Genomic DNA, 15,299 nt, shown 5'->3' with positions numbered 1-15,299 from the left:
AACGTTACGATCTGTAGCTATTGCTGGATGCTAATGGCAAAAATGGTGATTAAGGCAAGATGAGGTGATAATACAGGGAATCTATTAGGCCAACCAAACATAAAAGCTTGTAATATTTAAACATAATATGAAATGTCCTATCAGAAGCATCATGATTAGAGCTAAAGCTAGTGAGATCAAAGTAGGCTGAGGTTTGATCGCCCGAACCCCACGTAGTCTTCTGGCTTCTTCCAGTGTGCGATTTCGTTGGTCCAAATTGGATATCTTCGGTCCGTATTCCTGCAGCTGATATATACTGGATCCTTCTTTCGCCTAGATTTGTCGCGGAAGGACTGTAAATTCTCACAAGCTATACATTCTATGAGGCGTTAAAACCATTCTATTTCGTAGAGTTCTTCTACACGAGATAATATGGGTGCAGCACCTAAATTGGGACAGGTTTTGGGGTCTATTTCTCGTCACATGCACGTATTCATTCACTCGCTGATACTGCCCCTCGAAACCTAGCTCGCGAAACCTAACAGGCTCGTCAACAATGAACAACAGTTTGAAATATTTTATTTCACATCGCATATGCCCTAAAAAAGAACACAAACATTTTACACGAAATCGATGCTCCTCGTTATTGTGTAGTTTCATGCAGCTTATTGACAACCCGAGAAAGATTTTTCTAGATAAAGCAATAAGTGCTCAATATAGTTAAAATTTAAAGAAATCGAAACGGAACGTTATTTTTGGTATAGATAACTTTAACACATACAAATTAAATCCATTCTATAGAGAAGGGCATTAGTTGCCAACTGGATCGTCCAGATGAGCTCCAGTGGTGAATTTTTTGCACCTTTTGAGGTTTTTAGCTGGCACAACCTTTACATTTTTGGGAAAATCGAAAGTTAGCCCTGTGGGATTTTTTTCGTAGTTGAGCGATACTTGAAGGAGTTTTCGCCAATGAAATGTTAATTGCAAATGGAAAAAGAAATGTTTTTAAATGGCTGATAGGTGATGGTTATATTGAATGAACGAACATCCGTTTTGAGTTTCTGCAAAAAAGTTCCTTTGGAGAAAAAGCAAATAAAGTCTTATTTTATTACATTATATTTACTATATTATTATTATTGCAACAAATATATCGCATAGATCCGATACACGGAAGCAACATGAAGTTTTTCATATCTATCTTAATATAGCAAATGAAGCATTATTAGAACAGAAACCATAACAGGAAAGCAAGTTATATTACGTGCATCGTTATAACTAACTTGTCTTTCGAAGTTATCAAATGATTGGCGCTTAAGTAATCTATCGCAGTTAAGTAACGATGAGTTCGATAATGAACTCAGCATTGTACACGAAAGACACCTAAAAATTTTAAACGGTATTTATCAAGTGTGTGGTGGAAGTTTCTTATGAAAAAAAGGTTACTTTGTCGGAAAAAATAGGTGTAAAGCGTAATTTTAAGCGACGACAATCGCTAGATTTCACTTTCTGAATTTTTATACGAAACACAGAAAGGTAGGTGACATTTGAAATACAGCTTATGTCACTGCTGTCCGATGAATTGCAGAGACATTGTGTCAACGCCGTACGTTTCCTTTTCCAATTGTACTCTAGCTTTGAATTAGATCGATAAAGCAACTTCAGTAAAGTTGTGAGGCTTACCCTCGATTGCCCTTGCTGCATTGATCGAAAGTCACAGTTCAGATATTAATTCATCTGAAGATGACTGGATGCGATACACTGCTCAGACTGTGTATGAGCACCGTTTTTCGGCCCGTGGTGTCGATTGCCTATGATGGATAGCACGATTCTACCGAATGATTAATAACGAAATAGTGTTTCTAGTTCGGTCATTAATTTCGTTCCATTCCCTCATTTTCTCCTTCTTTCACGGCCTTTTTATACTACAGCGCGTACGGCCACTGTAACTTCATGGACCCGGTCGCTCACGAGGCTTACCGGTGTACAGAATGAAGGAAACGGTCGTTTGAGAGCTTGAGGGTCTTCATTTTGCCTCTGTTAAGTAGCAGGACATGTAAAAGATATAGTAGAGAAAAAAAATAACAAAAGCATACTTTGAAACAGTTGAGAGATTTCTTCACACTATCAGGTGACTTGTGCTTCGTCTGTCAACTAGCGTTCGCTGGGGTCTTTAGCGCATCGTTCTATTGGAGCGATGCAATGCGCCGACCAAACACAAGCCATGCCGTTGCGAAGTTACCCTTCAATAGCTGCGTCCAAGAGCAACATGTCTTCTCCGCGAAGAGAGATCGTTCGTGGCGTTGCTGTTGCATCCCAACGTTGCCTCAGTGGCAAGACAGCGTAGAGAGGGTTCGCGCACTGTGCACCGGTATCATGGTAAAGCTATAGCGAACACCGACAGCTCACAGAAGGCAATGCCAGTGCCGTAAGAGCCGCAAACGCGCAGACAACAGACAAAGGGAAATCGCGACCCCTTGGCGTCTGCGGCGAGACAACTGAGACGTTGTGCCGAAGAAGGCGCAGACACAATTCAGCACTACCGCATCAACTGGTATCCTGCCAAAGCGCCGGTCGTGTGTCAGTCTCTTCGGTCAGACGGCGCAGTCGGGTGTTCGACGCGCGGAATCTGTCCCCTGACGGTGGAGTGCTTATCCAACTTTAAACCCTTCCATAAGCATAGTTTCTATACAATAGCAAAACATCTTATATCTTCCGACGCTGTCCTTATCTTACCCCCTACCCCGTTCCCACACGCTTCTTCCTCGTATTTGCCTCAACTTTCCTATACCTATTATTTGTTTTTTATACCTTTAAAAAACTAGCCTAATTTGGCCAAGCCATTTCTTGTGATTCAAGCGCAGGCTGGGTTTTCTTTGTTAGTTCTAGGCTATTTGTAAGGCTCTTTTTTTTTGGCTCTACGTGCTTCTGTTGCGAAGAGCTCGATCTTTGGACTAAACTTCCACGCTACGTTTAACCTCCTACGGAACTCGCCTGCTATCTATGAAATTACTCATTGATATAGTTGTAAAATTTATTATCGAACCATCGTGTGAGAAGTTAGAAAAAAATCAAGTTGTGTGACTGTGTGCGTGTGCGTGTGTGTGTGTGTGTTGCAGAAGTTATTGATTACCGTCGGGGCGTGTTTACACATGTGCATTTATACAGTGTTGGACATAGTTAAGTTTTATCGTGGACTGTCAATTGCAGGACGAGCTACTATAAAATCGTTCTAAAATCCTGACCTTTTTAGGCTAAGGAAGATCAAAATCATCTGTTTGTGCGAGTGTGAGATTAACAGTGGTGCGTATCGAGATGGGTTTGCCCGCTCGTCCGAGAACTGTGGTATTAAAACCATTTTTAGTACACGGAGCTCGCTGGATTCTAGTTCTCCCATGTCTCGTAGCAATACACTGTACGACGAAAGCTGATGGTAAGTTTTGTTAAAACTACTGAAAAATACGGCTGTAGGTTCAAGATATTCAACACGTCCACATGTGTAGGAGAGCGGTAGTAGAGGGTGGACGGAGTTGGAACTAGTAGAACTTGTGACAAACCTTATCGGAGATTTTTTATAGGCGAGCTGAAAGTATAGTTGTATGTAGAGAGGAAATAGGCATACTGATTTTATGCGATTTCTGTATTAGGCCTGAATCCTGCTTTATTTTCGGCGCGACTATACGTTTAATACTTTTTTACTTACTGCCATTATTCATTTCACTCATGTTGTAGTTTGAGAGATTATGGCTTCGTAATAGTGGATTAACGTTTTCTTGAATGCATGTTTCCTGTAGACAAGGTAAAGCTATTTTCTATGGATGAAATTACCAAAAAATTTGAGTATCAAATCTCTTACCTACCGTCGAGTTAAACTGACTGAAAATGTAAAAAAAAAAAATAGACCAGAAATTTTCATATCATAGATGAGAAATTGTTTACCGTAACTATTTGTATTTACTGGATGCTTACTCTAAGGGTTAAGCGAACTTCGGGCAGTCTCAGGCTGCAAATCACTGTAAGCATGAAGATGTTGCCTAAATCTTTATTTCCATGAGTAAATACTCTTCATACTATCCTTTGAATATAATCGAGTATATATATTCTGATTGCGTCTTATCGGTCGTACATCACATTGGTGTTCTTTAGAGTATTCATAGAATGATAACGAAACAATATGGAATGAGGGTCACGTCGAGACCGCGTCGGTTCCTTGACAATCGCCGAGTGATCCTTTCTTGCCGGTCACGCTCATTATTAGTCACTGTATAGTAATTGTGCTGCCAATATACTGGACCGGTGAATATAAATTATGTTGACGAATTGGAATGGTAGACAATCGTGACATTTTCCATCGGCGCGGTTCACGTAAGGATCGCAGTTGGGGGAGAGCAGATGGTCAAATGTGCTTTATACATGCTAGTGCGTATGGCGGTAACTAGTCACATATATTACAGTGGACGATAATGGAAACAAGCACCGCAAATGAGATTTTTTCCCGTAAACTCTACGTCTAAGGTCTTAGGGGATACAATAACGGATAGCAAATTGCGTCAAACATCACATTGGTTTATGGTGAAATTTTATGGAGAAAAAAATCACCGTTGGTCCGAGTCAGACTAAACAAATATATTATTATCGACAATGTATTTCCTTTTATTTTGACCACCTAAGGGCAAAAGTCACGAACTGATTTACGTCTCGAATTCAACTTACCACCTGTGCTCTATAGCACAGCTTTGTTCCAAAAATCTGAGTCACTAAACACCTCTTTCATATCGTCACTTCGTCGAACTTCGTAAAGGCAAGGCCTTGGGCACAGTTTTGTGGTTCTCTTTGATGTAGTCTCTTCGGGTGCTTACTCTGTTGTTGCTGATTTCGGCTTTTCTTTCCTTGCGATGGCCAGAAGCATTCCTATTTGCTTACGAAAGTGCAAACTGCCTCTTATCTGGTATCTAAGAATGAATTGAAAACCTAGTGGTCTAGCCATATAGATGTCTGTGTGTAATCGTGCGATATGTTCATCTCTAGGTCGACTTGTGGTAAACATATATATATATATATATATAGATAGATATTAGATAGAAAGGGAAAACGTCTGAATTCTTCCTCGATGCGATGATCCTCGCAGTTTGATATTCTGTCATACAGTTAGTCAATAACTGCCTTCTCTGACTGCTAATATCATGTGACCCAGAAACACGGGCCCAAACATGACACGGATACCTAACCCCTAAAATCCTAATGATATTTCGCTATTATCTAGTGACGAAATCAGTTCATGGATAGTTCAACATTCACTCTGCAGAATGAACGACCATCCCTATGAAACGTGCTTACCCAGGAAACCTACGGGCTAAAAAAAACAGCCCAAAGTCTTACAATGACATCTCGATGGCAGATTTCATAATAGGCTTAAGGTTTATGAAGGTCGCATGACATTCGGTAAATAATGTCATATAGCAAAGCATATCATTTCAAAGGGACCTTGCGAATACATAACTTCAATGCCACGTCGTCGAACATAGGTTGCATCAGTGAGATCCGTTTCATTTACCGTAGACCCTACTATCCACCTGCACTCCAGCAGGACGGCTGTCAGATGACCATAACAGTTCAATACGTCAGTATGCGGTCAATGTGTCGACAACAATGATTAATATTGCTTATTAGAAATGCTGTTTATTTTGGTTGCTTACGCAATTCACTATCATTATGAATTAGTATCTATTGGACGTGTCTTCATAGATGGTGTAAAATATATGCTAGTAGCGAATATGACATCGCCGCTGCTGTTGTTCTTCACGCGAGCGGTTCGCCTGTACCGCCCGGACACAGCTGGCAGTCTCATGGTGGTATTGTGTCAAGCGTCCATCCATCGCTGCGATTCTTTAGTGCCCACTGGATCGGGACCGCCCGCTGGGCATAGTAGAATGCATACATACGTACGTACGTACGTACGTACGTACACACGCACAGGCATTTAAGCACATCCAAAAACCAATCAGTTGCTAACAACGCCTCTATGCGCACCCCTGGTTAGACGACGATGATCGCAGTAATGTCGATAACGACGTGACGAACAGCTTTGACGGTCAATCACAAACCTGCCAACCAGACCCTATAAGCTAAATCGAATCTGGCCACACAAGCCGACAGACTCTGGATATCGACGCCGCATAGGGTCCTGTAAGGGCCCCCATAAGCTTAGCAGGCTAGGAAATAGCAATCGTTATATCCAGTTTGACACACCCTGTCTATAGCAGCCGTACTGAGTACAGTACCCACTGACAGCAACACATAGGCACACAGGCCACCAAAATCGTCAAGTGGTCGCCGAAAGTCAAAGACAAAAAACCACTTACTCTCACTTTAATTTATTTATACGCATCTCTGCTGCGAGGTGTGAACAGAAGCTGAATGTTGATAGGATAAAGTTCACACAGATATATGCACAGCAGACAATCTTGATGATCTCTAATGACGAATGATGATTGTTCCTCTGAAGGCAATCGATAGCGTTACTATTAGTGTTGCCCTCGTCGAAGTAGAATACCCACTGTGTGCTCACCCCTTTAATTTATAAGGTATCTGTGGGGTTCATTTTTTTTATCTAAGTAAATCGTCCGCTATTGTCGCTGCTATTTGCTGTGTTCTGTGTTGGTGAAGGCGGGGGGAGGGAGGGGGCAGTATGTGTTTTGTACGCTCGTTTCACTCATTTACATGCATCCATATAGGCTCAACTCTGCAACAATGTGTATACATTGTTCCGTTAATTCATTGTTTTACCGTGCTACCGACCATCGAAGGATCGATGGCTCTATTCAGTGCGTTGAAAAGTGGATGACGGAATCGAATGGCAATTGCGGATTGACTAGGACAACAACTAAATACATACGGCCTGATACCTAACACCTGATACTGCCACCCAGTTCCCTGAGCGCCAATACGGCGCCCGTGGCGCTATTATGCAACAGAGCTTGAAATGAATGTTAGTCAATCGGACTGAGGTGTTTTGTTTAAGCAAATAAACAGACAGTCTTGATAATATTGACTATTTGCCGTAAAAGATATGCGCGTATCTATGGCTGAAAATAGAACGTGCATTATTAAAGCGATGTCTAGTATTGCTAGACGATAAACTTGGAGATAGCTAGTGGGTGAGTATCGTGTGACACGCACTCAAACAGACAGCTGTTGTGTATAAATGAGCCTGAATTTAGGCTCATATCGCTATCTGTATTGGGCCGACCTCCCAAGTATAGTAGAAAATAATTGCCAGTTTAGCTTATTAGCTGCAAATATAAGCGACAAACGACTACAAGAAAATGCCTTTTATTAGTAGTACTAGGCACCTCTCACTAACATGAACTTAAATAAATTGCCAACATTGTCGCAGAGTGGTACAACGAAGGACATTTTGATCTGGAAATCGTCTGCATAACAGGTAATTTTCGCCCTTCATGAATGCACATCTAACCGAATGTGTCTGTCTCATGTGCAAACCGTACCCTGTTTTTACAGCGTCGTAGGACAGAGTATGTTTGGCGGAAGCACACATTTCTTGGAGTGATCAAACTGACAAATCGTAAGTTCGACAATTTCAAACAACGGGTTTGTTTTTAGCTGGGCCTATTTTTGATTTGTTGACACAGAGAACGACAGTTTACCGTATATATTCAGAATAGAGACTGAGTGACGAGGGACATCAGTAGCAGAAGGTATGAAAAGGGACGGCAGGCTAAACAGTATTGCATAGCCAGAGGCCATAATCAAGATCATTGGAAGAAAGTAAATAAAAATGCTGCTTATCCTGTTTATCAGATGCGAACAGTTTTACTGAAAGTATCAGGCGAAGTTCTTCTTCCGGCGTTAACGGCGAACGAATGATCGATAGCGCGTCTCTACAACAACCAACTACGAACTTAACATGAGGTAATTCTGCAAATAATCAAATCCTATTAATTATATCATATTAATCATATAGGGTTTGAAGAATATGCGAGCGCCACAAAAGTATCCGTAGCCCGTCGTCCCTTTATTTACGTGCAAATCACAGGAAAAAAAAGAACTTCGAACGATCTTCTATATCGAACTCGAGCGATGCACGTTTTACTGGTTCAGCTTACCGTCAACCGTGTTTCTGTTCAGACGCTTGTTCAGCAACGAAGCTGTATGGATTTCAGATATATATATATATATATATATATATATATGGTATAATTTCATACGCCTCCCGGAACTTCGTATCCATTTAGATAGAACTCGAAGGGCGATTCTTTAACGTTATCTTTTAGTGTACTGCTCAGATTGATCTATTAGTTGACGTTGAAATCATTACAACATTTCCGCTATCCAATACAATAACTGAACATTTGATCGATGCAGCAGTGATAGATCGGACTTGAATAGCTGATCGGGCTCGAATTAGCAGCCCTGGGAAAAAGGATCTTATTTGCATTAACGTTGCGTACTCGCGGTAATTGGACCGACTGATCGGACGGATCCATATTTAGATCGCCGAATAGTATGATCAGTATATGCTACTCGTCTTGGCCTACTTAATTCTTCGATTTCAAGCAAACTTTTCCAATCATTTGAGACCCCAATCAGCTACAAGAGAGAGAGACCTACGAAAGCAGGACGAGCCGGAAAGGTTTGTATGGACGATAATTAAATAGTGGCACTAGCTAATCGTGTACGAAGGCTAGGAATGAACGCAGAAAAATTATACTACTGATCAATATATTACACGATTACTCACAGATTTAATGCGTTTTATTCCTATTATATACGCCATACAGGACTTTAATACTATAGATATACGAGCTTGTCATCTTAGCCGGCTAGATACTCCGTTACCATTTCAAGTTGCCGTCAAGAGGCAGACTCCTGTAACGTGTCTCGTTCGCTATCGATTTGAAACATCGATTACTCTAATCTTCTGGCAATCCGCGGCTGAAACAGTTGCAAAACCCATTACTACTATCCGGATTACTTTAGTTTTACAACGTTTTATGAAACGATCGTTTATCTTTACCGTGAAATATGCCTATTGGTACCTAGATATTTCTTCTAGCAAAATGGTACGAGGCGACAAACAAACTGGGTTTCAACCAAGTCGATTATTACATATTGCCAGCGGAGAAAATAGAAAATAATTCAGATGTTTTGCATCGTAATCCCCAAAATCAACATGTTCTCTGCGTGTGACGAATTCTTAGTCTCGATTCATATGTATTGTAAGACATCAAGGTTCTATGTACATGTATTATATTTATTTATTGCAGCGCGCTTTATTTAGGTTCTTTCCTTATGCAGATTACTAGTAATGATACGTGTTAGCTGTTCGATGATTAGTACCCGAAGTGGAGGAGCAGCGTTTGTTGGTGACTATAATTAGGGCCACAAAAATTACGGCACTCATCGAAGCCGGAGCAGGTAGGCCAAGTGACAGGCAGCTGCAGGTCACTTGTTACTATTACAGGTAGATTCGGCCGGCGCTTGCGGCGAATGTGCCAATATACAGCTTCTGCTAGGTAGAAGAGTCGGGGAATATCAACAATCATTCTGGCTATTGTGACTCTACGAGATACGTACTACATTTTTTTTGTTTAATGCACTACGAGAGCTAGTTGTCAAAACAAACCAAAAGGAAACTTTATGTCGAACGGACATATACATACATGCAAATTATGACTCAAGTAATCCGTACGCTAGCAGGAATGAGACGTTTAACACCACAAGGAAGTGTACCCCGAAGTATACTTATCGCTTTAAAAGGTATCCTGCGAACAAAGCCGATGACTTCTCTTTGATCATCGAACATATGAGATTTCCGTTCCGGACTTTTAGGAATCAACGAGTTCTCTGAAAATCGAAATAGAAGGTTGCCAATATAAAATGTCGATAGCTGGAAAAGGCCGAATTAGACAAACTATTGACGTTGTCAGCCATTTTGCAATCGGCTGTTCCGACCGTAACGTACGTAGAGGTGTGTGCTTTCACCTAATGATGAACGTATTTACATTGGACGCGGAATACGGAATTATGATAAAGATCATGCAGGCTGACTCATTCATTGATCTGGCAGTTTAAACGTTTGTTAAAATGTTTATAAAATAAATGCTTGAATTTCCAGTGACATCCTAGCGCATCACTAGCTATTGTGTGAAAAAGAAAGCATTTCTATGTATGTATTTGTGTGTGTGGTTGAATATCTACCGTTAAATGTATTTGTTATTAAGGTTTTACTTTGAAACATGCGACTGAGGCCTGAGAATCATATTGATTCGATCATGTGTGATGCGAAACACATCAACGGGTAACTTTGAGTCGGGCCGCGGCATACTTGTGCGACAGTATTATTAAAATACTTTATTTTACCTAGATAGCCAGTGGAGTATCGAATGCGCCATCCGTTGCAAAACATTTGAAGACTTAAAATGATGGCAAACAACGGGATCGTTGTTGTCCTCGGTCTCTATAGTAGCTCTACGCCTATATATCTATATATATGTAGAGAGCATTAATGGTAAGGGCGGCAGAAATGTCGTCCAACAGTAAATGATTTTCTGGCCATAGTGTAATTAGTACTCGGGCTATAAACGACTCACGAAGATTTTTTGATGGATGATTGAGGGGGTCGTACAAAAGAAGTCGGTATTAGATTCAACTGGCATTATTTCGCAGACGCAGCTTTCTGTAGTTTTTTGAAAAAACAAACGATATAATCAATGAAGCTATTGTTTTGCGTTGATTTTAGTCATCTAACAGCTGGAGGAATATACCAAATTGGTATAGCAGAGTTGTTGGAAGATCGACAACAAGCCGATCATGCGAGTCTTTACGAAAAGATTAGCAAGAAGATATAGAATTTAGCTTTGAACGCCACAAAAATCGGCCAGTTTTGGAACTATTTTGCATTTGCCATTTTGCTCCTGGCTAAATGCTGGATATTATCTAAAAAACAAAAAAATACGCTCACTTACCGGCGATCAACACCAGGTGGAATCATAGCACACCTGATAATCATAATGATGGTAATCATAATAATTAAATAATGTTCATATGTGTGTGTAGACATGTACGAGTGAACGCTTAGACTTGCGCATTTCGACGCTTTCGATGGCTCGAACCTCCGCTCCCCATTTGTTGGCGGGGGACGACGTCGCTCAACATTGCTCCCTAGAGCCGCATCCGTGATAGCCGTATGGCCCAGCTGCGTCTCACCGACGCTCGATGTCATCTACAAGTTGTATTGTGGTGCGCACGATCTTGTATCAGTAGTAGTCTGCGATCGTACTGTAATGGTGGAACTCATTCTACCGAAGAGATACAGATATTCGCGAACCGGCGGGATTTGCTCCCGCCGGTATGGTAGTTCTACAATGAAAGTGTCATCATTGCGGCGTCGGCTGATATAGTTACTGGCGCTGTAGCCGTCGAACATTACTACAATTACCGGGTGTAATGTGACTTCCGTGCGTTTTCTGGAGTTCAGATTTATTACCGCTGTAGCAGCAATTTCAACGGTGTTGCTGACCGCAGTGGCGGTCCCCAGATTCTCCCCGGGGCAGAAAGAGAAATCCCTGCGTCGAACGCTGTTCATGCCAAAGAGGCCGACAACTGAAACTGAGGCCGGGATCGCACGCCTAGGTCGGACATTGTAATGACGCTGTCATCATCATTGCAGTTGCTGGTCGCTGCTATTAAAATGGCAAAAGTGTCGCCATCAAGCCTCTCCTGATGCTCGTCTCGTGACGTTCACTACGACGACGCCGAGCAGTCACTGGGTCATCGTCAGCACAACAGCGATATCGTCATCACGCGGCTTCACAGCCCCTTCCACATCACACACACATACAGTATCCAATCTAAAAGCCGTGTAATAAACGCCCTAGCAGTGTCAGGGACGTAAACATCGTAAGACGGCGGTAGTTATAAAGAAGAAGCACACCGTACATGTACATATCTATGTGAAACCGAAAGTAAAACAGTCATAGAAATAGCCCTTTCTAATAGCAACTAAACAGGCAGACCGGCACGGGACAGGACGTTGTCGAAACGCCGCAAGCGAAAGTGCTTCAGCATCAGTGAGAAGGGCAGACAAAAATGACAGCGAAGAGGGCAGAAGAAAAATGACAAAAGTTTGTCATCGTTTTTACGTTCGTCTGATGAACTGTAATAATCAGAGTTAACACGGGCTAAGAGGCCAAATGGTAAGCGGACTCAGGTGACGTGAACAAGACAAACTAGCTATCGGTCGTTTATAGGGGGTTGCAATGACGGGATTTGAGGGTGCTAATACATTTAGGTTCTATCAGCTTGCCCCATCATAGGAAGCCATTCTGGTTGCGCCTTGAATTACATTGTTGCTATATTGTGCTTGCGGAGATAATAACAGGCAATAATTTAAACGTAATTGCCCTTACTTTCCGAGCTTTTTGTTGTCGTTGTGTTAATTGTAATGGAGTTGGTATGGCGACAGCTGATGTGGTAACCACGGTATTAGCATATATATTCTGCAAGTATGACCATGATTGATGCAGCAAATATCTGTCACAAAAATGATTGCCGACGAACGTATGTAAGTGACGGCAGTTTTGCCAAGCAGCTTACTGCGTTAAATGTTGTCGCGTCCTCGTTTTAGCTTACATTATTATTGTGATAGGGTGCTCACTAGATAACTAATACAAACGAAGAATAGAAAATAACCATAAGGCTGAGACATGGCCAGAAATATCATACATATATATATATATATATATATATATATATATATATATATATATACACAATTGACATTAAAATAGAGTAGTTGACTCTAGTTAAACCCAAAATGCTTGTCTAATATCATAGAAATGCCTTATGCACATCAGGCGTACGACCCCGATCTGCCTCTGATTAGTTTTTTCCGGGCCTAATAAGGCCTTACGGAAGTGTCGCTACGCTTGTTTGCCTAATTGCTTATGAGGTAAACAGTTCAACGTCGATGTCTACCAAAGAATGAGGTCTATAGGAGATGCCTGTAAAAGAACGATGTCGAAGAAACTACCCCCAGATCTTTGTCATCTGCTGGAAGCAAAACCGATTCAGAACTCAACGACACCGCGGGGAGAAAGAGTTTGGCGCAAGTTTATCTAGTGTATATGCACTTTAAGCTCCGCAGGTTTTATCGCCAAGGAAGGTTGCACTCTTTATTGCAACGTAGGAAACCTTTTGCAGATGCTTAATATAATGTTTATTTATTAACCAACATTTCGTATACTTTTGTCATGCAGACATTTACTGCTTATTTTATTTAATGAAATATGACATTCTTACTCAAAACCTGGGCTATTACATGGAACAAAAAATAACGTAGTTTAATGGCAATTATTGCCAATTCGTTGACCGGCCTGATCGCTGACATTCAGTTTGATTACTTTCTGAACAAAATTATGCTGGATTTTACTACTAATAAGCGTTTGCGTTCTTTGCCGTACGTTCTTACGTACTGAATTCACCACCACCTAACAATTATGTCTCTACGTGACTGTTTTTTTGAAGTGTCACCCCTTCGACACCACCGTCATCGATCGTCGCCAATGATTGCATAACAAAGAGGCTGTATATATTCCTATGTAACATATAATAAGTAACACGCAGGATCTTTACGTAGTAACGTTAACGTGTTTGGTTACGAGTGTATTTTTTCACATCGACAGAAATTCACGCGAGCTTACCTCAACCATTCCTCGCTCAGACGCTTCCATATGCCTCCGTCTACCTTTTATTTACAAAATAAACTATTAGTATTTACATTTCTATTGTATTGTTGTTTCGCTCGACAATGGCCGTTTACAACGAATAACTCGAATGGAACGGCCGGCTTACGCCCGTCAAGCGTCAGCTAGAGTTAAGTGTGTGTTGAGTGCTTGGGTAACGACCTGTTGTTGCTTCAGTCTTGTCGTCTCCATCGCTGTGATTCATTGTCATTATAGCTGGTGCGGACACGGCTGGCTTACGTCGCTATGTTTCGAGTTTTACGTCCCGCATCACCGTTAGGCATTCTATCAGACGACTGGCCCGGCTGGATTACGTGTGCCCGGATGAAAACGTTGTTGATCTTCTTTCGGCCCCTTCAAGTCGCTGCCACCCCAGCCAGTGGTCCAACTGCTGATGCTCGTGTTGATGCTGCTGGTCGTGCAGTTGCTAGTCCTGCAATTTCTACTACTTTCTCGTCAGAAGTTCGAATCGTTGTTTTTTTCTGTTCGTTTTCAACATCCAGACATGGAATTGAACAGTAGAGCAGAAGTTGGTTAATGCGAAGGGTGCTTGAACGTTGAGTTCCAGTGATGGCAACGCCACTGCCGTTGTGGTATCATCAAAACCTAGTGTAATATCCAATAGTAACAATAGAGTATTATAGTGGTACCTTATTTTGTTGTGCTTAAATGCCTCGTGTTATTCATCCTAGCGTAGCTGCATAAAGCATATTTTTTAGCAGATTCTCCATTATTTTTGCTGCTGTTACTGTGAAGACATTAGAACACTGTATGCTCCGGAAAGTAAATAGACAGAGGTGAAGTGGCTCTCGGATAAGTTTTTTCATTATCGAGAATCACCACTGTTATCATTATCATGCAGATAAACCGCTATAGTGGCGACGGCGGCGGCAGATTTCGATCCGAGACAGCATCAACCGTACCGAATGCGACCAGTTTTATATTGTTCTACAGCCATACATAGCGGTGTGCGCGCTGCTGCTACCCAATAACATGAGCTATTCTATATATATAACGCAATGTCTTGATATACGTTCTAACAATTTGCGGCATATGGGGTAGAGAAGGCCGGGGGGTACAGGAATGAAAAACAAAACGCAACAGATTTTCGGCCTAATTTGGCACAAGCATTAACGACAGCATCCTTGACAACGGTAATAGCAACGTCTCTAAAAACGCCAGTATTAAACAGGTGTAACGACAACATGGTAAGAGTAGTGATGACAAAACGCAGTTGTGTATGTCGCTTGTTTTTAAAAATGATGAATCCCGTAATTTGATTTAGCATTAGAAATGTGACCACCGAAGGGGTCTGTAGGGACGAGATGTGGCGCCCGTAGCCATACAATACGTTCGTACGCTTCATGCAATAGTTGGTATTGTTGACTGGCTGGTATGTTGTTGTAAAGGGTATAATTGCTGCATGTATCGAAATACTAGATAGAAGAAATCGTTGGACATGAAAAAAGAGAGGTACAAACTGATGAACGCCTATTTTCGAAGTAGTAAAGTTAACATAAATTGCCTATCATCTAGAAACTATACGTTATATACGAT

The 15,299-nt window shown here is 41.4% G+C and overlaps 1 protein-coding gene and 2 long non-coding RNA genes across 7 annotated transcripts in view; 1 reads left to right on the top strand and 2 right to left on the bottom strand.

Moving 5' to 3' along the window:
• The first annotated feature begins 2,401 nt into the window (after positions 1-2,401).
• LOC111264584 (protein Skeletor, isoforms B/C) overlaps positions 2,402-15,299 on the top strand; it is a 42,194-nt gene continuing 29,296 nt past the window's right edge. For 2 of the 3 annotated variants that reach the window (XM_022840635.2, XM_022840633.2), the window contains exons 1-2: positions 2,402-2,618; positions 3,230-3,409. In XM_022840635.2, coding sequence (XP_022696370.1) covers positions 3,292-3,409 — 118 coding nt within the window. In that variant the 5' untranslated portion in view covers positions 2,402-2,618; positions 3,230-3,291. Of the gene's footprint in view, positions 2,624-3,229; positions 3,410-15,299 lie in introns of all 3 variants that reach the window. The other variant, XM_022840634.2, reaches the window with a different exon arrangement.
• Positions 8,734-15,299, bottom strand: part of LOC111264586 (uncharacterized) — an 18,234-nt gene continuing 11,668 nt past the window's right edge. The window contains exons 2-3 of one of the 2 annotated variants that reach the window (XR_002682938.2): positions 9,660-9,843; positions 8,734-8,931 (exon numbers count right to left, since the gene is read on the bottom strand). This is a non-coding gene — a long non-coding RNA (uncharacterized LOC111264586). Of the gene's footprint in view, positions 9,844-15,299 lie in introns of both variants that reach the window. The other variant, XR_015312732.1, reaches the window with a different exon arrangement.
• LOC147752932 (uncharacterized) overlaps positions 13,202-15,299 on the bottom strand; it is a 7,627-nt gene continuing 5,529 nt past the window's right edge. For both annotated transcript variants that reach the window (XR_015312734.1, XR_015312733.1), the window contains exon 2: positions 13,202-14,348. This is a non-coding gene — a long non-coding RNA (uncharacterized LOC147752932). The remainder of the gene's footprint in view (positions 14,349-15,299) is intronic.

This window comes from Varroa jacobsoni, unplaced genomic scaffold (assembly GCF_002532875.2).
Source record: "Varroa jacobsoni isolate VJ856 unplaced genomic scaffold, vjacob_1.0 scaffold_878, whole genome shotgun sequence".
Lineage (NCBI taxonomy): Eukaryota > Metazoa > Arthropoda > Arachnida > Mesostigmata > Varroidae > Varroa > Varroa jacobsoni.
Note: the sequence above shows the minus strand (reverse complement) of the source record. Positions and strands in the feature narration are given on the sequence as shown.